The sequence below is a fragment of the Carassius gibelio genome, chromosome A8 (assembly GCF_023724105.1).
Source record: "Carassius gibelio isolate Cgi1373 ecotype wild population from Czech Republic chromosome A8, carGib1.2-hapl.c, whole genome shotgun sequence".
NCBI lineage: Eukaryota > Metazoa > Chordata > Actinopteri > Cypriniformes > Cyprinidae > Carassius > Carassius gibelio.
This window is the reverse complement of record NC_068378.1, coordinates 11,969,637-11,991,842: the sequence shown is the minus strand read 5'-3', so window position 1 is coordinate 11,991,842 and position 22,206 is coordinate 11,969,637. Positions and strand designations below refer to the sequence as shown.

The 22,206-nt window shown below is 37.7% G+C and overlaps 1 protein-coding gene across 2 annotated transcripts; it reads right to left on the bottom strand.

Annotated features, from left to right (window-relative positions):
- Positions 1-3,348: 3,348 nt before the first annotated feature.
- LOC128018470 (refilin-A) lies at positions 3,349-16,975 on the bottom strand. Of its 2 annotated transcripts, none has more exons than XM_052603975.1 (4): positions 16,740-16,975; positions 15,588-15,805; positions 5,795-5,904; positions 3,349-5,571 (listed from the first exon to the last, which is right to left on the bottom strand). In XM_052603975.1, exons 2-4 carry the CDS (start codon positions 15,801-15,803, stop codon positions 5,229-5,231), a joined length of 669 nt encoding a protein of 222 aa, XP_052459935.1. In that variant the 5' UTR covers positions 15,804-15,805; positions 16,740-16,975; the 3' UTR covers positions 3,349-5,228. The 2 variants fall into 2 exon arrangements, with proteins under 2 accessions (XP_052459935.1, XP_052459934.1); XM_052603974.1 differs by having other exon boundaries at positions 15,588-15,925; positions 16,740-16,969.
- Positions 16,976-22,206: the final 5,231 nt, after the last annotated feature.

The window sequence follows — 22,206 nt, the reverse complement described above, 5'->3', positions numbered from 1 at the left end:
ACCATCAGGTTCAGGTTAATTAGGTAAACCTGAACCGGGAAAACTTTCCATAACACCCTATGTACTTGCTACATCATTAGAAGAATGGCATCTACGCTAATATTAGTCTGTTTCTCTTTTATTCCGAGGTCACCGTAGCCACCAGATCCAGTCTGGATCCAGATCAGAGGGTCACTGCAGTCACCCGGATCCAGACCAGATGGTGGATCAGCACCTAGAAAGAACCTCTACTGCCCTGAAAGACAGCTGAGACCAGGACAACTAGAGCGCCAGAGATAGATCCCCTGTAAAGACCTCGTCTCAGATGATCACCAGGACAAGACGAGAGGAAACAGATGATTCTTCTGCACAATCTGACTTTGCTGCAGCCTGGAATTGAACTACTGGTTTCGTCTGGTCAGAGGAGAACTGACCCCCAACTGAGCCTGGTTTCTACCAAGGTTTTTTTCTCCAATCTGTCACCGATGGAGTTTCGGTTCCTTGCCGCCGTCGTCTCTGGCTTGCTTAGTTCGGGTCACTTCATCTACAGCGAAATCATTGACTTGATTGCAAATTAATGCACAGACACTATTTAATTTGAAGAGAGATGATGATGATGAATTCAACGATGAACTGCCTTTCACTGTAATTTTGCATAATTGACACACTGTTTTCCTAATGAATGTTGTTCAGCTGCTCTGACGCAGTGTATTTTGTTTAAAGTGCTATATAAAGAAAGGTGACTTGACTTGACTTGACTAGTGGAGTCCATCCCTCGATGGGGCAGGGCTGGTTTTGCAGCCAAAGGCAGATCAAGATTACGAAGGTGGTCATAATATTATTCCTAATTGGTGTATATTTCATTGTTCTGTTTGTGTACTGATTTTTTTCTTTCTTTTTTTCTTTTACATAGTCATAGCTGTGTAAACTGGGAAAAACAAAGTGGATCGTACCGATCAGACAGAGCACCACAACACTCCGGCGTTTACACCCATTTGGGAGGAAAAAGAGTAGGACATTTCTAGAAAGAGATGGTGGAGACCTCACCTGGCTGAGAGGAAGAGGTCAGAGGAATATGACCGGGATTATCATAACTTTTGATAAATTTTATGCATCCTTGCTAAATGAAAGTAATAATTACTATAATTTTAATTTCTATGATATAATAAAAAATAATTAAAAAATAAGCTTTTGAAGCTTTGAAGTGGTATGGTGTATAATGTTACAAAAGCTTTTTATTTCAGATAAATGCTGATCTTTGGATCTTTCTTCTAAGAATCCTGAAAAAATGTACTCAATATTACTAAACATTGATAATCAGCAAATCAGCTTATTAGAATGATTTCTGAAGAATCATGTGATGCTGAAGACTGGGGTAATGATGCTGACAATTCAGCTTTGATCATATAAATATATATGATCACATAAATTACATTTTAAAATATATTCTAATAGAAAGCAGTTATTTTAAATAGTAATCGAAATATAGTAAAAAACATGGGTAACTTTCGTCAGGTTTTCTAGCATCAAATAACTAATAAAAGAAAACATATTAGAAAAACTTTAAAATACATTAGCGTGATGAGAACTAAAATGATAGGGATTTTTTTTTTGTGATTCTGAGTAGCTATTTTACCTGGCTGCTAGATGTTGCAAACTAATATTAGTCATCGTATTTTGAGTTAAAACAATTAATCAAACTAAATGGTTGGTAGCAAATAACTGAAATCGCTAAATATCTAAAAAAAAATAGGGTGGATATACATTAAAAACTCGACCACAAATCTTTGAACTGTTCAAAGGTTATGGGAATTAATTTGTCGTAATGTGTAGGAATTGCGTCCATATTTAACCTACAGTCAGTGGATTACTAGCAGCACCAGCAATAAAAAAAAAAAAAAAAAATAAAATAAAAAAAGGTTTGCTGTGCAGCGCAGTTGGCGCGTCTCTTCACTACATGATATTTTTAGCGTTGTTGACGCGTGTTGAGCTCTAGAGGGCGCTGCTGACCTTCACATGACCTCACGCTAAAGTCTGTTTGCAGTTCTTTCTTTGTTGCGGCTATTGATTTATGACAACAACAACAACAAAAACACTTTTAACAGACATCTTGTTTTTATGCAGCTGAAAGATTGAAAAGCAGCTTAGGAGGAATTATTTTGCTCAAACATTTATATATATATATATTTTAATTTTTTCGCAAATACATTTTAAATACAATATTTCCAATATATTTTTAAGATTTTAATATTTTGCTCTCCGTATTTCAATCCAAGAAAATACATTGACATATGTTGCAAAAGTAAAAAATCTTTGCCTATAACATGTTATCGTAACACATTTGGGTAAAAACTCTAATTTGAATATTACAATAGGCTATTTAGTTTAAATTAATTATAATTTCACAATTAATATTTAAAATTACAGGCCCAATTATCCTGAATTAACCCAAAGCCTCATATTTGTTAAACACTATATTGAAGCTTTTTTTGCATTATGATGAAACTCAGAAAGGTTGCCAGAAATTGTGCTCTCCGTGAAAAGCAATATAATGAATTAAAATCATTGTAAATCATTATGCATATGATTAACTGCATAGGAAGTAAAATTTATTAGCCTTAGGCCTTGTAAACACTTCATATTTTGATTGGCTGACTGTTCTTCAAGACGCTAATAGGAAATGTCTGTTTTAGGAGCCTACTGTTTTGTGTTCACAGAAGAGGGAAAACATGCAACATTTTATATTTAATAGCAATAAAGAGGGCACAGTTTAAGCACACTCTCCATCCTCTAAAGCAAATGCAAAGAACTGCTATCCAAATTCTTGACTGAGTATCAGTTCTTTTATAACTCAGTCAAGACGATTCGCCAAATGGTTGCAAATCATTAGACTGGAAACCTTTGTTTGAAAGTAAAACTGTTAAGGCGTGGGGAAAATTAGGCAACACAAGCTTTTGTTAAAGCAGATAAGGAAACACACATGAGAGACAGGAGCAGAAATGGAAAATATACAGTTTATACATTTCAAAATATATACACTTCAAAATGTAGTGATACCAGCACACAGCTTTTGCGACTATAAAATAAGCATATTGCATTTACTGTATTAAACCTGATCTAGCCCAAAGCGAGCTTGAGCGAAGGGATTAAAGTGATATATGCTCCCAAAAGCCCCAATACCTCTCTTACTGCTGGCAAATAAGAGAATGCTGGAAGGGGTTTTCATCCTAAGCTGGAAAGTATTTAACCTCGTTAGAAAATGCTGTGTAAGTGATAATGTACATGGAAATCAGAAACCCATTCTTACCTCACAGATCATTATAAATCCAAGGTTTAACACTGCATCGAAAGAAGACAAACACACAGCCCTTGTAGGGTTTGCGGCTTTTATTTAATCTGGGTATACTTTCTTTTTTCTTAAATTATTTTCTCATCTGTTGTCCAAAAGAAATCCATTAAATTGGGAATTGTACAAAAATATAAAGAGAATTACAAGTGCTGTGTGCCACATATACAGCAGGAAAATATTTTACAAAAGCACAAATCATTGTGTTAGCAAATCAAACAAGAATCCATCTGTTAGCAGAAAGCATTTGTACACCAGACAAATGTAATCATAAAATGTGAAAAAATAAAACATCTACCCTCAGATCTGCTTTCAACACATTACTAAAAATTTTGTACTGCCAAGCTTTTCCTCTCCAAACTCACACATCCACTTACCAGACGGAAACATATTGTCCTTGTTTTTCTTACAATACACTATTTTGAGATCTTTTTTATATAAAATCAGAAAAAAACATCAAAATGTTCAAACCCCACTTCAGCTTTTACAGAATTGAAAGTGTACAGTCCAGACACAAGGCAGACATGACGTACAGTGCTTGCACCTCCACAATGCTTTTCTGATCTCTCTCAGCGCATTGCTCCGTTACATCTCATCGCCTCCCTAAACAACAACAGCTCTGCTCCACAAAAGAGTTTGTAATACATGAAAGAGGAACCGCACTCGCTGGAGGAGACAGGAGCTTAGATTGCTAAACTAGATTTTGGCTGAGACTAACTGGCTCCAACAATGTCAGAAATTACTCACCAAACATTATCTAACCGTGCAATCGCAAAGTAAATCAGAAAAACATATGGTTCTCAGGAGGCCAAAGAACTTAGTCTCTGTTTAGAGATAAGACATGTCTCACGAATCCAGCATTTGGCATTTCGATCCAAATACGCTGAATCCTCCCGTCTAACACATGCTCAGTCCAGTCATCTTCTGTTTCCTGTCGTTCTGTGAGGGCAGCTCTTATTTTGGCCACTGAATTATTAGCACGTCGGACGGCTTCTGAAACTCTTGTGCAAGAAATGATTCCACGTTTTCTGGACAGAAAGGCAGGGAAATATTTAAGAATGCATTTCCCTTTCTCTGAATTTTACAGAATCTTTGGTCCAACCTCTCAAGTGCTCTTACACGTTGACTTGCCCTTAGTCATACCAACACATTTACAGCCAAAACATTAAAACAAAAACATTCGATAAGTGCAACTTAAAGTTTCTATTTTCTCAGCCAGTTCTAGTAATCTACAAATGAATTCCAGTAGACCTTAGTCATGGTTAACACATTTAAATGAACACATCTAACCCGACTAAGGTCTAGAGACTATGTCCTCTCATCCACATATAATCTTTGCATTTTAATTATGAACTGTTTCCTATTTGAGGATTTGTAAGAATCAGCAATACTAAGACGATAAAGTAGGCCCACATGGATGCTGCATGTTTTAAATCATTTTTGGGGAATAATTAAAATGGAAAATTGCATAAATAATAATGGTAATAAAAAACAACGTAAGGGAACAAGATGAAACCAAGCTAAATCTTAATACCAGACACATAATGACTGATAAAAAAAGATAATTATTATTTTAATTCTGTGTATCTTTCAGTGGAATTCCTTGCGGACCTGTGAATCAGCTTTTCCCTCCACCTGACTGGTACGACTGGATATTAAAATGAAAAGGAAAAATCTCCAGATGTACATAAATACGTCACTTACACATAAAGACTGCACACACACACTCAACTCCAGCTCATCCCCGCTATCAAGTACCAATCTCACTGGAAGCAAAAGAACAAAATGACCCTCGCTGACTTTTTGTTTCTTTTCTTTAAAGTCTCTTGCCATCCTTTTGAATCGGTGTTTTAGTCCATGTACTCTGACTGTGGCTCTTTAACGAAGGGAAGGGAAGCACATCTCAGAGGTCTTCTGTGTAAATGATGCATGGACTGGCGTCCTCGGTGGACTCCAGCCTGACTGTGGACACAAAGCGTCGATGCCCAGCTGCGTTTCTGTTGCCGTTGTAGTTCAGCGTGGTGCGGTAGGTGTTCCGGGTGTGCTTGGGGAACACGATGGTGGTGCTTTGGAAGTGTAGCGGCCTGTGCCGTGGCTCGAAGTGAACCTCTGACTTGTAGCTGCGCCACGTGCAGTTCTGAACAGACACCACCGTCTCGCTGAAGGATGTGGCGGTCGGGACCTGGGCGCAGAACACCTGGTCACGGAAGTGTCTGTCTGAAGCGTACTTCACTGCAGAGTTGAACCTGACGGTGGTCAAAAAGACAAGAATTCATCAGGCAAAAAGTCGGAGAACAACTGGAAATTCAAAATGGAAAGAAAATATTCCAGATTCCGCACTATGTTTGCGACACTGGACATGTGACTTGTACAGTACAGATGGTCAGATGTTCTTCCATTGAAGCGGAGATGGTCTTTCTCAAATCATGATGGAAACATTGGTAGTTAATGGTGATATTTAACACTCACTTGATCTCTCTTTCTGGTTTGGGGTTAACTTCAATGCTCTCTCCATAGACCACAGGGTACATGCGTGACTTTGCATCTGGACCTTGAGAGTTCAGGAGCAAATATGGCAGCTACACAGGAAGACATTTAAGACACAGGAATTAGCCATTTAGCTAGCCATTACAACCCATAATAATAGTTCAATCCAAAAATATTTGTGAATGTGACATTGACAATGCATGATGACAGCTAAACTGTATAACTGACCACTGGCCACAGCAACTTTCTTATGTTTCATGTCCCATTATTTTGTAGTCTCTTCTTTTCACATAATTTAAACTCAAATCAATTTTTCAATCAAATCACAAAATAAATCCCTTAAGGTGATAGAAGAAATTGTTTGTCCTCTGAATCAGAGCAATGTTTAGCATTTAGCAAAACAACATTTTAGCAATATCAAATGTGCAGCAATCCTAGAATATTTATCCTACAGTGTCTATTCGTGTTTTGGTGTCTATTTGAATATGAGATGTATAAGCAGTCAACACTAATCTGCTTTAATCTAATAATTAGATTGTATTTTATTTTTTATTTTTATCTTTTAATGAATTAAAATGTTTTTAATAGTTTTGTTGCTTTAGTGCCATCTGTGTGCATTTGTTTGTCTGCGTGCTGATGTGTGTGTGTGTGTATATATATATATATATATATATATATATATATATATATATATTTGGCACTCAGACAAACTGTGACAATGTAGCGTGTGTAGCACCTGCTCCGGTCATCAAACACACACACATCACATGAGCGTTCAGCACCTTCCTCAGTGTCCAAGCACGTACACGCTCTGCTTCTCACTCTCTGTCTCTGACAACTCATAAAAACCCATCAGCCAAACTGTCATCTGATGTGACATGGGAAACGTGGGCTCTTCCTGAGCTCGAGCAGAATATTTTAGAATACTCAGAATACTCTCACATCCAGTAAATCAAGAAAACGTTAACTTCTATAGTCTCACATTCTAATCTGCATTTTTTGCTTCAGTTGATTTTAGTAACTTAGTTGACTGACTGAACCAGTTTTGAGGAGTCAGGAGAACTGATGGTCCACATGAGTGTGTTGAAGATGTCTGCTTGCAAAGCGAACTAGCGTTGTGCAAATACAATCATATGTCATTATATTATTTTTCTCACAATAGTGCATCAAACTGTTTTTAAAGTTTTGAAACCAAAATGAGCATTTCTAAATGTTGAGAGACTGGAAGATGACTGCTCTCATGCATGTCCTTTGGGTGGGATTCGTTTTGTTGCCCCTCATTATGAAGCATACAACTTTGGCAGCACATGGTCATGAATAGGGTGCCATCTCGTATACCAGGGAGGCTCTTATGGCATTATGCTTCGTCTGTGTGTGCTTTTAAATACCAACAGAGCTGTGGAGACGACCACAATATGACCACAACCACAATATTTGCTTTGCCACAAGCTAGAGACACAGTTCTGCACAGAGGTAAATGGTGAGGGTGTTTGAGGAGGAGAGGAAATCGTCCAGCTCTGCCTTCAGTTATTCTGTTCAATAATAAAATAAAATAAAATGGATGAACTTCAGTCACCATTTATTTATGATATTGTGATGCATTACATTTTTAAATCTGTTTTTCAATTAAACAGAGGGTGGTCTGACTCTGTGTAAGCCAAGAAAGTGAGTAATTAGCAGCAAAATTAAAAACCCTCCCTTTACTAACATATATGCTGTTTATGAGAGGTTTCTGGCATCATGCTCTAGTCTCATGGATGTGAGCCAGTGAGAAAGTGATCACGCCCTTGAGCATGTGTGTCCATATGAGTATGACAGAATGTGCATTAAATCCAGGACGGATACTGTGTCCACCGTGCTGGGACAGAGCAGTTAAAAGGGATTATATGCCATTGCTAAAAACATTATTTTGTGTACATGGTGTAATGCAATGTGTTTAAGCGGTTTAAGGTAAAAAAAAAAAAATAAAATAATAATTATTTACCATTATTTCTATACTATGCCCCGCCTTTGTGAAACGCATCTATTTCTTACAAAGCACGCACTCACATTTTTCTGTTCTGTTCTGAAACAGTGTTGTAAATAAAATGTAACCATTGATTTCTAGTTGTGTCCTCAAAGTATTTTGGTTTTTGCAATGAAACACACAGTGTCTGATTTACGCCTTCTTTTTTTCCGTATACATTTGTGTGGTGTTATGCAATCTTCCCACAGAGTGATGTAGACATGTGGGGGCGTGCTTTAGGAGGGTGTGGCTGAGCGTTCACTTTTACAAAGAATATATCTTTGGGTTTGAGACTTGAGACTTGGTTTGTTAATTGATTTTGCGACTTTATGGATCTTATGTAGCTTTTAACACTCTGAAGACAAAGGAAAACATGAAATCACATCATATTACCCCGTTAAAGGTTCAACAGGGTGGCTGCAGTGGATGCCTCAACCAAACAGTATCTTAATCAAAGCTTGAAAGCTGAAGAGAGTTGACATTACAGTGGCGTCACTACAGGTGCATCTTAATAAATTAGAATGTCATGGAAAAGGTAAATACATTTTAATAATTCAACTCAAATTGTGAAACTTGTGTATTAAATAAATTCAGTGCAAACAGACTGAAGTAGTTTAAGTCTTTGGTTCTTTTAATTTTTAATGATTTTGGCTCACATTTAACAAAAACCCACCGATTCACGATCTCAACAAATTGGAATACTTCATAAGACCAATAAAAAATAATAAAAAACATTTGAGTGAATTGTTGGCCTTCTGGAAAGTATGTTCATTTACTGTACATGTACTCAATACTTGGTAGGGACTCCTTTTGCTTTAATTACTGCCTCAATTCAGAGTGGAATGGAGGTGATCAGTTTGTGGCACTGCTGAGGTGGTATGGAATAATGGAAGCCCAGGTTTCTTTGACAGTGGTCTTCAGCTCATCTGCATTTTTTGGTCTCTTGTTTCTCATTTTCCGCTTGACAATACTCCATAGATTCTCGGTGGGGTTCAGGTCTGGTGAGTTTGCTGGCTAGTCAAGCACATCAACACCATGGTGATATAACCAACTTTTGGTGCTTTTGGCAGTGTAGGCAGGTGCCAAATCCTGCTGGAAAATTAAATCAGCATCTTCAAAAAGCTGGTCAGCAAAAAGAAGCATAAAGTGCTCCAAAATTTCTTGGTAAACAGGTACAGTGACTTTGATTTTCAAAAAACACAATGGACTAACACCAGCAGATAACATTGCACCCCAAATCATCACAGACTGTGGAAACTTAACACTGGACTTCAAGCAACTTGGGTTATGAGCTTCTCCACCCTTCCTCCAGACTCTAGAACCTTGGTTTTCAAATGAAATACAAAACTTGCTTTCATCTGAAAAGAGGACTTTGGACCACTGGGCAAAAGTGCGGTTCCTTAGCCCAGGAAGATGCTTCTGACGTTGTCTGTGGTTCAGGGGTGGCTTAACAAGAGAAATACAACAACTGTAGCCAAATTCCTTGACACGTCTGTATGTCTTGACCCCAGCCTCAGTCCATTCATGGTGAAGTTCACTCAAATTCTTGAATTGATTTTGCTTGACAATCCTCATAAGGCTGTGGTTCCTTCGGTTGGTTGTGCATCTTTTTCTTCCACACTTTTTCCTTCCACTCAACTTTCTGTTAACATGCTTGGATACAGCACTCTGTGAACAGCCAGCATCTTTGGCAATGAATGTTTTTGGCTTACCCACCTTGTGAAGGGTGTCAATGATTGTCTTCTGGACAACTATCAGATCAGCAGTCTTCCCCATGATTGTGTAGAATAGTGAACCAAACTGAGAGATCATTTTGAAGGATCATGAAACCTTTGCAGGTGTTTTGAGCTGATCAATCAGCTAGCATGTCACCACATTCTAATTTGTTGATATAGTGGATTAGTGGGTTTTTATTAAATGTGAGCCAAAATTATTACAAATTAAAAGAATCAAAGACTTAAACTACTTCAGTCTGTTTGCACTGAATTTATTTATTAAAATAGTTTCACAATTTGAGTTGAATTACTGAAATAAATTAACTTTTCCACGCCATTCTAATTTATTGAGATGCACCTGTAGTGACGCCACTGTAATGTCAAACTCTCTTCAGACAAGCTTTGATTAAGATACTGTTTGGTTGAGGCATCCACTGCAGCCACCCTGTTGAAACTTTAAAGGGGTCATATGATGCGATTTCATGTTTTCCTTTGTCTTCGGAGTGTTAAAAGTCACATAAGATCCATAATATTAATTAGGAATACCATACCATAATACTGTGCTGCTCGTTCGTGTCTACCGTACCTAAGCCAGTGAACAAGGTGGTGAGACTTTGGTCTTCAGAACTAGTGGAGATATTGATAGGCTCTTTTGTCTGTACTGAATGGGAGGTGCTGTATGATCCAGATATTGACAGGCACAATGAAATAAGCTCTGCGTATGTCAAATTCTGTGAAGATTCTGTGATTCCAGTTAAACAAATAACTTAAGAGAAACTTGTAAGAATTACAGACATTTAACAGAGGGTGATCTGAGTAAAAAAGGAAACAAAGAGTTGTGGTCTAAGGTAAAGTGTATAACTAAGGCCTGGTTCACACGGGACGATTTTAAAATTGTCGGCCGATTTTCCAAACCTGAGAGACCCCACACACAGCGATAAAAAAATCACGGGTCTAACAGTTTTGGTCGTTCAGTGTGTGGTGTGCAGCCACCCGGCAATATCAACACATCACACACGAACCGATTTGACTCCCGAGCATTCCCAGGTCAGACGGGAAATCTCGCGAAATCCCTCGAGATCAAACGTGACTTCAGAGTAAACAATCATGGCGGACGAAGGCGATGTAGTGGCCATAGTTTGTTCTTTGTTTTTAACGGAAAAAAACATAAGAAAAACAAGAAAAGGCGATAGTCAAAGAGGTGGAGACAACGCGAGCATGGACCATACTTGCTACATCATTATATGGAGGAAAGTTGTTGTTTTATCTCATAGAAATGTTGTTACGTACTACACAGATTAATAACCGTTGAAATAAACGTTCATATATTCGTTTCCATGTACTCTGGTGGACTACAGTTGTGGATGTAGTTATGCCCATCGACTTTATTTGTATTTGTTATATTTGTTATATTATATACGCCGGCTGTTTTGTACTTCCTCACCGCCTCGTCACCTCACTTTCTGATTGGCTACAAGCCACAGTCCACAGGCTGCGTGATTGTTTGTACTCGGGGGACACCACACACGAGAAGAAATCGGGCCAAATAAATCCAACATGTTGGATATCCCCAATTTGAGATCGGAGCGGTCCCGACGTTCTTCCGAGCAGAGGAGAGCAGTCTTAACACACCACACACGGCAGGAATATTTGATGAGATTATTTTACCATAATCGGAGCATCCTAAGATTGTCGGAAGGGGTGAATTGGGGCTAAAATCGGCCTAATTATCCTGCCGTGTGAACCAGCCTTAATATGATACCTAATAGGATGAGTTTGCAGGTTGTAAATGAGGAGACCAAAATACAGATAGAGGAACTGAACTTGCACAACTAATCTAATATCGATTAACCTCAATAAATTAAAGCAATCTCTAATATCAGGAGATACCTGATAAGTTGCTGATTATCATGCATTCCTACTGCTCTCTCATGACGCTTTAATTTCAGGAAACAGAGGTCATTCGTTTCTTATGCAACTGACTGCTACAGCTCTGCTGTCAGGCCTGCCACACTAAAATAGACTGGAGAGATTTTTTTAATGTCATTAAAAAACCACAACTCTTAAAATAGACCTGCAGCCACAAAATGAGAGGGAAAGGGCAGATATATCCTCTGCAAGCATGCATAGTGTATATACGTACATGCTGGGATAGACGCCCTCGCAAAGCAAGGTTGCAATGAACGGAAAATACAAAGTGCAGCAAACAATGATTGCTTTGTATGCCTACATTTTCTTTTCTACTCTGAAAGAGCATTTGGTCCTCATATACTGCATGTTGCCTGCAGGCTCGACCACATTTGTATACTTCAAGTAATAGGATTTTGGAAACAGCATTTTCTGAAGAACAGCGACAGAGGGATGTTTTGTTGACTTTGGCAAGAGAACTTTCCAAAGTGTTAATGAAATATTGTGTGGTAGTATAAAAGAAAATCATGTTGCACAAATAAAGTTATACTGCTCTTTTCTATTTTACTGAGTGACACGCTTTATTGCAGCGGCTTCCCAACAAGTGCATGCACGTTTCTTGAAGAGGAGTGTCTGACTGATCATTTAAACACTCCAAAATGTCTTTAGATAGTTGCTCTTAGCGGCGTGCTCTGACAAAGCATTTATGCTGCATGACAAAGACAAACGCAGCTCAATCACGTTAACAGTCGAGCAGCGTATCAGTTCAGTTCAGGCCTCTCATACTGGAATCTGTTTAATAGGAGTTGTTGTTTTGTTAGTGCTGATCTGTGTTTTCTCAGGGAAAATGGAATTTCCTGCCCTAGAAGATGCATCCATTATGAAGTGTTGGAAAATGTTGTCTTTCTATGCTAATCTGAAACTTCTAGCATTGTAGATACTCTGAAGTATTGAGACACTGCAAGGAGTTTTTCACTATAGTATAGTAGCCCTAGTTCAATATGAAAGGGCACTTAGATTTAAATAGATGGTCATGTCAAATATGGACACTGTTAGTTTAGCATGCTATGTAATCTTTCAGAGGTAGAAATAAAACTCTGGGTCATGCTGAGGCACTTGTGCAGTGCTATACTGTAGCACACATGCACTGTCGAGTAATACTGTACCGTGATATATTTATGTGTGTGTCTCAGCACTACTTGTGTGTATATATGTGCTGTAAAAGGGTTGTTATGAGGAAGCTATGAGGGACGGAGAGATCGGTTACAGTTACCACATTCACCAAACACAAGGTCAACTTGTTTACAGAAACTCTTACTCTCTGGTTGTTCCTTGTCATCCCTGAGTCTCCAGAAGCACGAGCACCTGAACCTCTTTCTATTTCAGGATTCTGCCTTATTGGTTCTCATTATTTGTCTCTGGCCACCACACTGTCAACAATGTTGGTTCGTGTTTAAAGGGTCAGTTCACCCAAAAATTAAAATTCTGTCATTAATTACTCACCCTCATGTCATTCCAAACCCGCAAGACCTCCGTTAATCTTCGGAACACAAATTATGATATATTTGATGCATTCTGACAGCTCTCTGACCCCCCATAGACAGCAAAGATCCTTACACAATTAACGTCCAGAATATGTACTTCAATATTCTAACATATTTTGGATTGAATCTACTTATTTTTAAAAACTTGCTCTCCTGTGACTTTAATCGTTCTGTTCATACAGAAGCAGTTTGAATGCTGCCAGTATGAATAAGTAACTTAAGTCAAATGCCTTAACCATATACACTAACTGTAACCATAGTGAATATGAAATGTTGACTACCATAACAACAGGTAATCATATTACAATTATGTTATTTAAAATAGGTATGACATGAAATGCCTATTTTCTAAATGGAAGATATTGATCCTTATACTTTAGTCTATTTAAACCCATTGCTTTTTTTGTGATCAACCTCAAACTCGCATTGCAGAAACGCCTAAATCTAGTCAACAATTGAGCCAAGTAATGTTTTTTGAATAATCCGTGTCACTCCACAATTTTTGTTACATCATGACTTAAAAGAGTAAATTCAAGGTGCAGGTTCATCTGTCAAAGGACAAAACTGATGGAAGACAACAACTGGATCTAAAACCTTTGGATGACAGACAGCTTGTATCTCCAAAGCCGTACATTAACACAGTTCAGATGTCAATGACATTTATAACTTACAGTATTGTTCAAAATAATAGCAGTACAATGTGACTAACCAGAATAATCAAGGTTTTTAGTATATTTTTTATTGCTACGTGGCAAACAAGTTACCAGTAGGTTCAGTAGATTGTCAGAAAACAAACAAGACCCAGCATTCATGATATGCACGCTCTTAAGGCTGTGCAATTGGGCAATTAGTTGAAAGGGGTGTGTTAAAAAAAATAGCAGTGTCTACCTTTGACTGTACAAACTCAAAACTATTTTTCTGGGATTTAGCAATCCTGTGAATCACTAAACTAATATTTAGTTGTATGACCACAGTTTTTTAAAACTGCTTGACATCTGTGTGGCATGGAGTCAACCAACTTGTGGCACCTCTCAGCTGTTATTCCACTCCATGATTCTTTAACAACATTCCACAATTCATTCACATTTCTTGGTTTTGCTTCAGAAACAGCATTTTTGATATCACCCCACAAGTTCTCAATTGGATTAAGGTCTGGAGATTGGGCTGGCCACTCCATAACATTAATTTTGTTGGTTTGGAACCAAGACTTTGCCCGTTTACTAGTGTGTTTTGGGTCATTGTCTTGTTGAAACAACCATTTCAAGGGCATGTCCTCTTCAGCATAGGGCAACATGACCTCTTCAAGTATTTTAACATATGCAAACTGATCCATGATCCCTGGTATGCGATAAATAGGCCCAACACCATAGTAGGAGAAACATGCCCATATCATGATGCTTGCACCTCCATGCTTCACTGTCTTCACTGTGTACTGTGGCTTGAATTCAGAGTTTGGGGGTCGTCTCACAAACTGCCTGTGGCCCTTGGACCCAAAAAGAACAATTTTACTCTCATCAGTCCACAAAATGTTCCTCCATTTCTCTTTAGGCCAGTTGATGTGTTCTTTGGCAAATTGTAACCTCTTCTGCACATGCCTTTTTTTTAACAGAGGGACTTTGCGGGGGATTCTTGAAAATAGATTAGCTTCACACAGACGTCTTCTAACTGTCACAGTACTTACAGGTAACTCCAGACTGTCTTTGATCATCCTGGAGGTGATCATTGGCTGAGCCTTTGCCATTCTGGTTATTCTTCTATCCATTTTGATGGTTGTCTTCCGTTTTCTTCCACGTCTCTCTGGTTTTGCTCTCCATTTTAAGGCATTGGAGATCATTTTAGCTGGACAGCCTATCATTTTTTGCACCTCTTTATAGGTTTTCCCCTCTCTAATCAACTTTTTAATCAAAGTACGCTGTTCTTCTGAACAATGTCTTGAACGACCCATTTTCCTCAGCTTTCAAATGCATGTTCAACAAGTGTTGGCTTCATCCTTAAATAGGGGCCACCTGATTCACACCTGTTTCTTCACAAAATTGATGACCTCAGTGATTGAATGCCACACTGCTATTTTTTTGAACACACCCCTTTCAACTAATTCAACTAATTGTCCAATTGCACAGCCTTAAGAGCGTGCATATCATGAATGCTGGGTCTCATTTGTTTTCTGAGAATCTACTGAACCTACTGGTAACTTGTTTGCCACGTAGCAATAAAAAAATATACGAAAAACCTTGATTATTCTGGTTAGTCACATTGTACTGCTATTATTTTGAACAATACTGTAAGTGTGTGCGAAACAACCATACTCAAAAATGTAAACATATTCAGTTTCATTGTTTTATCTCCTTTTAAAATTGATTGCCTCCACTCATAGTCCTTATGAATGGGTCTAAATACTGCACATGATTTACCCAGGTAGGACATGTTCATGCATCAACTTCCTCTTCCTGGACAACAAGCAGTACCCTAACCCTACCCCTAAAATCAGTGCACCGATTGGTTTATAAGAAAACTGTTCCACTACCAGCAAAGGATGTTGAATGAGAAACACATCCCTCTTGGGACTTATTTAAGGTCTGAGGCTTCATTAGATGAATGCATACCAGTTTGCCTTCCCGGGTCTCCTTTCTGCAGTATCCTTGCAGCTCATTTGGGGTTGAGCAGCTGCCGGCTCGCGACTCGAGGATGCCCGGTGACAGAGAGTAGAAGGGTGGACTGGGGCTTGGAGGGAGTCCTGAATCCGGACTATCAAGCAGTCCCTCCCGGTTCTTTCCTTTCAAACTCTCATCCATAGCTTGCAAATGTAAATGCCCCACCATTTCTGGAAGAGCATAAATGTTTTAAACCAAGTGAATTCACTCCAGGAACGACAATACGAGAGGTTTGAACCTAAAGTCCCATATCAGAGGCACAGACGCAGTCCTGGTGTCCCAATAGATGCCTAAAACGAAAGTTTTACAATATATATTATATGACACAATGGTTTTCTTTTGACTCCAAAGTATTCACTAGAGTCAATTTTGGTTTCAGTGAATATTTCTGTGTCAGTTTCTGTAAAGACACTAATAGTAAACCTGGTCTATATAATGCAGGGGTAAGTTGTCACAGCAGATTTTGTGATTTAAACTGTCTATTATAGGCTTTTCAGCTAAATTAAAACGGTAATGAAACAAAAATAAACCAGTTATGACAAACAAACGATGCATAAAACGGTAACAATATTTCCATCTATTATTTTTGCCCCAAAATACTATCATTATATAAATATAGTATAATGCGTAACCATTTGAGCTGAGCTAACATTTAAATTAGAAACACAAACACAACCTTATATTTACTGAGATATAGCCCTTGTTACAACTAGCCCCGGTCTACCTTTTTTATAAAAAAAAATGCTGTAATTCATTATAAAATTTTTACTGAAATATTTACAGTAAACAATGTCTGTCTTAAAACCTAGTGTGCTGCTATGCCAGACAGCAGTTTAGTCATCATAAGCGCGTTCGAACACTACAGTAATCAATCGCTCTCATGAAGCCCAAAATACCGCGTCGACAGGCGGCTCGTTCGGTTTCGAAACGCCGCCGCATAATATGTTCCCAAACGTGCGCGTTACAGGACAATGCATGGACGAGTTCTTCTAGTTATTTGTACTTAATTAAAAGATAAACAAAATTCACACTTAATGCACTCTACCATACATTTAGACAAGCCTATATTTGGGAGGAAAATATGCCTTAGATTTTTTTTGTTACCTTTGAATTTAGAAATCCCGCCGGTTAAAACTCCGTGATCATCTCAGAATAATAATAAAAAAGGTAAATTCCACAAACAGACGCGATGACTTCCTCGCAAACACTTTAAGGAGTTCTAGAAGAATATCACAAATCTGTAAAGTCTCACACAAGTCCCCAGCTCATAAGTGCCGGTGTTTTCTGGAAGCGCAGAAGCGTCTCTGGCAGCAGCGGTGCGTCTGTCTGTGAACGAGCAGAGCGCGCACACGGACGGCGAGGCTTTATACTGCTGGAGCCAATCCAGAGCTGCCCAGGCGATGATGCCTTTACCAGCGCCGGCCAGCAGGGGGAGAACTGCATTTGACAGTTCTGACCTACATTATCGCAAAGATTAATAATTTGCAAAAATAATAATAAAAATTTGTATGAAACATTGTATACATCAATTTACACATTTCAAAGTTATTTAGTAAATAATGTGCTTAATTGGCCTCAGCTCTTGAGAAAGTGTATTGGGTTACTGTGGGATTAGTGTGTCACACTTTTGAAAATTAGGGTGACCAGGTTTTTGGCAAAGACACAGCTTTCATTCTCTGTAATGTAATGCGGTTCTGTTGAGAAGCATGAGCTGCTAGGAAAGACATTGAGGACACATCATTTTAAGTCAGTCAGCCTAACAGCTGAAACAGGGACACACCTCATAAAACAGGGAGTGTCCCGGGTAAACCGCCACTTCAGCCGAGGACACTTGTCATTTCTTTATACCACAAGTGCCATTTGATTATTGGTGATAACTGACCGTAATGGAAACAAAAATGAACTACTGCACACAGTCCTGTGCATGGCTGTATTGTAGACTACTGTTTATGTATAAACAGTCACTACTTGACAATTAAGTGTTAAAATGCATTTGAAATGCAGTCACTTTGATTTTGGCACGTGTGCGTGTGTGTGTGTGTGTGTGTATACTAATTGTTAATATAAGTAGGCCCTATTTAGGTTATTCTAATAGTTCATATGCTTATTTAGCATGTACAGGCAAACTATAACATAAGAAATGCATTCATAAACATTTTAAGATGAACATATTCAGTTTAACTTTTAGGCATTAAATTGGATTTCTAAGTGCTCTTTGTATTTTGATAAACAGCAGTAAATTGCATGAAATATGTGCACCAGTGAAATGCTTGTAATGCTTGCACCCTCTGCCAATAAAGAACAGTCTATAACTACTTTCCCTTGGTCTTCCTTGATCTTTGTATATAGTGTCAATGTAACATAGCAACAGCTAATGATGGCTGTTACACAACTCATGTAAAAGATATCTGTTTTTCTGCTTCCTTACAGTAAATGGTACAATATTCTGTATTGTGTGGGACAATTGGCAACCCTCATGCCTCAGCAACCTAAGGAAAATATTTACTTGGTCAGAAACTACGCAGAAGCCTAGTCTGAGCCATCTTGTGTGTAAGCTGTGTGAGTGTGAAGGAGCGCGTCTCAAAGCTCGGGTCGGTGTGTAGTTGTATTTCAGGCCTGGGTGGAGTAAGGGTGGGCACTTCCACTCTTCAAGACATTTGTACTAAACCAGAAACACTTAGGCGTACATACAGGCCTATGTCAGACAGAAAAACAAAGAAATAAGATAACAATGCTGGCAGTAAAACCAGATAAAAGCAATGGGAGAATCTGGCGGTGATTTACAGATGTGCTGTTTGTTTTAACCTGGAGAAGAGTTATTCACTGATTCTGGGGAAAGATACATGACTGGTTCAAACACAGAAACACGTGCATAAACACACACAATCATGAAACACATCCAGAGAACTGACTGAAGCTTTGATGGTTCAGCAGTTCTCGGACTTTACCTCGGCAAATTGCCAGGAATCACAGCAAAGCTTTTATTGTTTGAATGGGATTTTGCCAAACAAAGGTGCATTCATAGCACATAAGTGTTGAGTGTTAGAATAAACTCTCCAGAAACCCAGAACTCTTTCTGTCACACACACACACACACGCGCGCCTACATATATAAGTGTAGATATCAAATGCAGCCGGAAACAACAATTCTTAGGGTCACAGTGGAAAGGGGCAGAAAGTGACCTTGATTTCCAAATATGGCCCAACAGTATATAATTGTCATCTAATGCTGGTGAATTTCAACATTCTTTAAGTAAACGTGCAAATTTTGTAGAATACGTTTGATATCATGTTGTGTGACTCCAAACATCAAAAAACATTCATGAAGACTTTAATGAAGAACAACATGATGAACCAAACCTTTTTGAACAAGTTGTTCCTCAGAAGGGAGTCTAGATTATAAAACCAAAATTGTGCAGCAATAGACTCAGCAGTCTAGGACAGGTTTGCTTAAAGGGACATTTGTAAATATAGAAAAGAAAATATGACCAATACATTTGTGAAAAAATATTTATTCTCTGTCATTAATGCAGTTCTGGACTTAAGGCCCATTCACACTAAGAACGATAACTATAAAGAAAGCGATATTAGCGTCCACACCAGCGAAAGATATCGTCTGCTGCTTTAAATTCTCGAGCTCTTTACAGCAGGATGGATTCTGATTGGCTGTCAATGTTTTTATTGATTCATCAGCTGGAAAAAAATCGATCTGAAAGTGATTCCAACAATGTAATTTCTCTGTGTCTTTATCGTTTTAGTTATGGTGTGGACTCTGCTATTCTTTTATATTAAGAATCAACATAAATTTGAATATACTTTTAATGCTTGGATCCATAAATATGTTTTATACATTGTTTTTATGCATTCACTTAGTTTTTGTTTGTTTTTTGTTTTGTTTTTTTTACCAAAAGAAGCATATTAAAGTAAAATATGAATATTGTTATAACTGACTGAATTAAGAAAGACACAGACAGCATGGACCGTTTTATGTTTTCACACAGAGGATCTTCATTCACTTTGACTTTGTTTTTCTTCAGTATATGAGACCACTGTATGAGAAGGATCTCTCACTCTCCCTCCTCATTCCTTCACATACACCCAAACTCATGCATTTGTTGTATGTTGTACTGACTCACTGTAGTGATTCATATTCTCTGTCTGAAATGGTGTGTTTGAAAATATTTTTAAGTGATGACCCTTTCAGACATCGTGTGGTTTTACTCCTCCTCTCCCTCTTAAAAGGAGACAGACTCAGTGTATAGTGTGTGTATGTGCTGAAAAGAAGAAAATAATGTTTACTTTTTTTTAGACATGAGTGTGTCGAAAGTGGAATGGGACTTTTTTGACACACACACACACACACACACACACACACACACACACACACACGTGTCATTGTACAAAGCGATCACACACATCCTTCCCTAGTCTTCACACCTGTTGGCACTGATAACACGGCAGTGAAACCTGGCAACCTCATTTGTTCACACACACATGCACACTGCCAAACCAGCTGTGAAGAGGATGGTCCAAGTCCAGGTGTGTGTGAGGGTTTCAGTTTGTGCATGTACAATGCATCTTTCTAAACTTCATATTTGATTTACATTTTCAGAGGAAAAAACAGTCACCTGAGCTTCACCGCACACAAATAAACCTCAGTTTTCTGGAATAGCTCCCTACATAAACAAGTTTTAATAAGGCCAGGATTGCTCCCTCAAAGAAAAATAATATTTCTAACACACACACACACGTCTACTAAGCTATCGTATAGAAATATATATATATATATATATATATATATATATATATATATATATATATATATATATATATATATATATATATATATATATATACTACTCATATTTTGCACAAACTGCACACTATTCTAGCTATTACTGTAAACTACTGTATCTAAAGTTGTTACTGTAGTCCTATTTATATTCCGTAAACTCTTCACTTACTCTGCACTTTCATGTATAAAACACTATATTCTTGCACTTCTGGTTAGATGCTAACTGCATTTCATTAGCTCTGTACTTGTACTCTGCATAATGACAATAAAGTTGAATCTAATATAAACTAATCTAATCTAATATATAATATTTTCAGAAATGAATTTAATCACATCAGGTTGCTCTCAGACACAGTGTATGTAGGACATAGCTGATCTTTTAGGTGTTTGTTTTTCCCATAAAGGCTGTTTGAAGCAGACAGTGTGCTGACAGTGCTGTGCAGAACCCATCCCAGACGGGGAGTTTTCTCAGCTCACTGTGAATGCGTGTGGTAGAGAGAAGGAAACAGACAGAGATAGATAGAAAGAGAAGAAGAGAAAGAGGAGAAAGTTGGAGCAGGCCCAAATGTAAGGTTACATCAAGTGCTTAATCTGAAGCTGTCGGTTTGATGGATGGGGTTCAGAGCTTCTAAATATATCTCAGGCGACCCCTTTGAGTGCACACACATTCAAGCTCATGACTGCAGAACTGCATCTGGTTTCAATGTCTGTAGACCCTCTGCAGAGATACGGGTCTCCACTGCTCCTCTCACATCAAAACACTGCTGCTCTCTCTCTCTCTCTCTCGCTCTAACTCGTTCCACATTTCTTGATCAATTTTTTCTCCTTTTTCTGTTTTCCCTGCTTACAAAGGAACAAATCTTTCACTAATTACTGCAGGAATATTTTAGTTTTTTTTTTTTTTTTTTTTTTACCATTTTTTCAAGCATCTTAAAGCCGTCATTCAGTAATTTAATTTAACTTACTTAATAAAATCTAATCTAAAAAATTACAGAAATACAAAATATAAAATTATTAATAATATAGCATAAATATTAAATATGTAAAACAGCGTAATATAATATATACAATTCTTAATATGATACAATATAATAAAAATATAATATGAAATATGTAAAACATTCTTGTATAAAATAAAATATTAGTGAATAATATAATGAAAACTTAACATAACAATGCAAAAAAGCCTAATATATTATATAATTATAATAATATAACATAAACAATATTTATAATATAATATAATATTATATGATTATATTTATGATATTAACTGTTTAAAATGATGTATGATTTATAGTACTTAATTTATTATACTGTAAATACTATTATGACCATAATACTAAAATTATAAAAACATTTTTATTTTTATTATAACATCCAAAATGTATGCTACGGGGGGTTGCATTTATTTAGCATTACTGTACATCTATAACTGCTCGATCTTAAATTTGAATTTGTTCTTGAAAATCAGCCATTTATTAAGTAACAAGTGTTTATGCTAAAGCTGTGATTTTTACTAAAGCTGGGATTGATAGTGAGTAAACACATATAGCTTTAGGTGACACAGCTGTGTGTGTGTGTGTGCGTGCATGAGAGCGAAGATTGCATGCTACCAAGCCATCACAGATCTGTAATCAGCTTACTCACCTGTTGTCCTCTTCTCTACTAACTGCTACTTCCTGTGGCATTCACGCAGTGTACGAGCGTTGTGTCTCGCAGTATACTTCGTCTGCATGTTTACGTGTGAAACTGATTATGTTTGCACTGGTTACT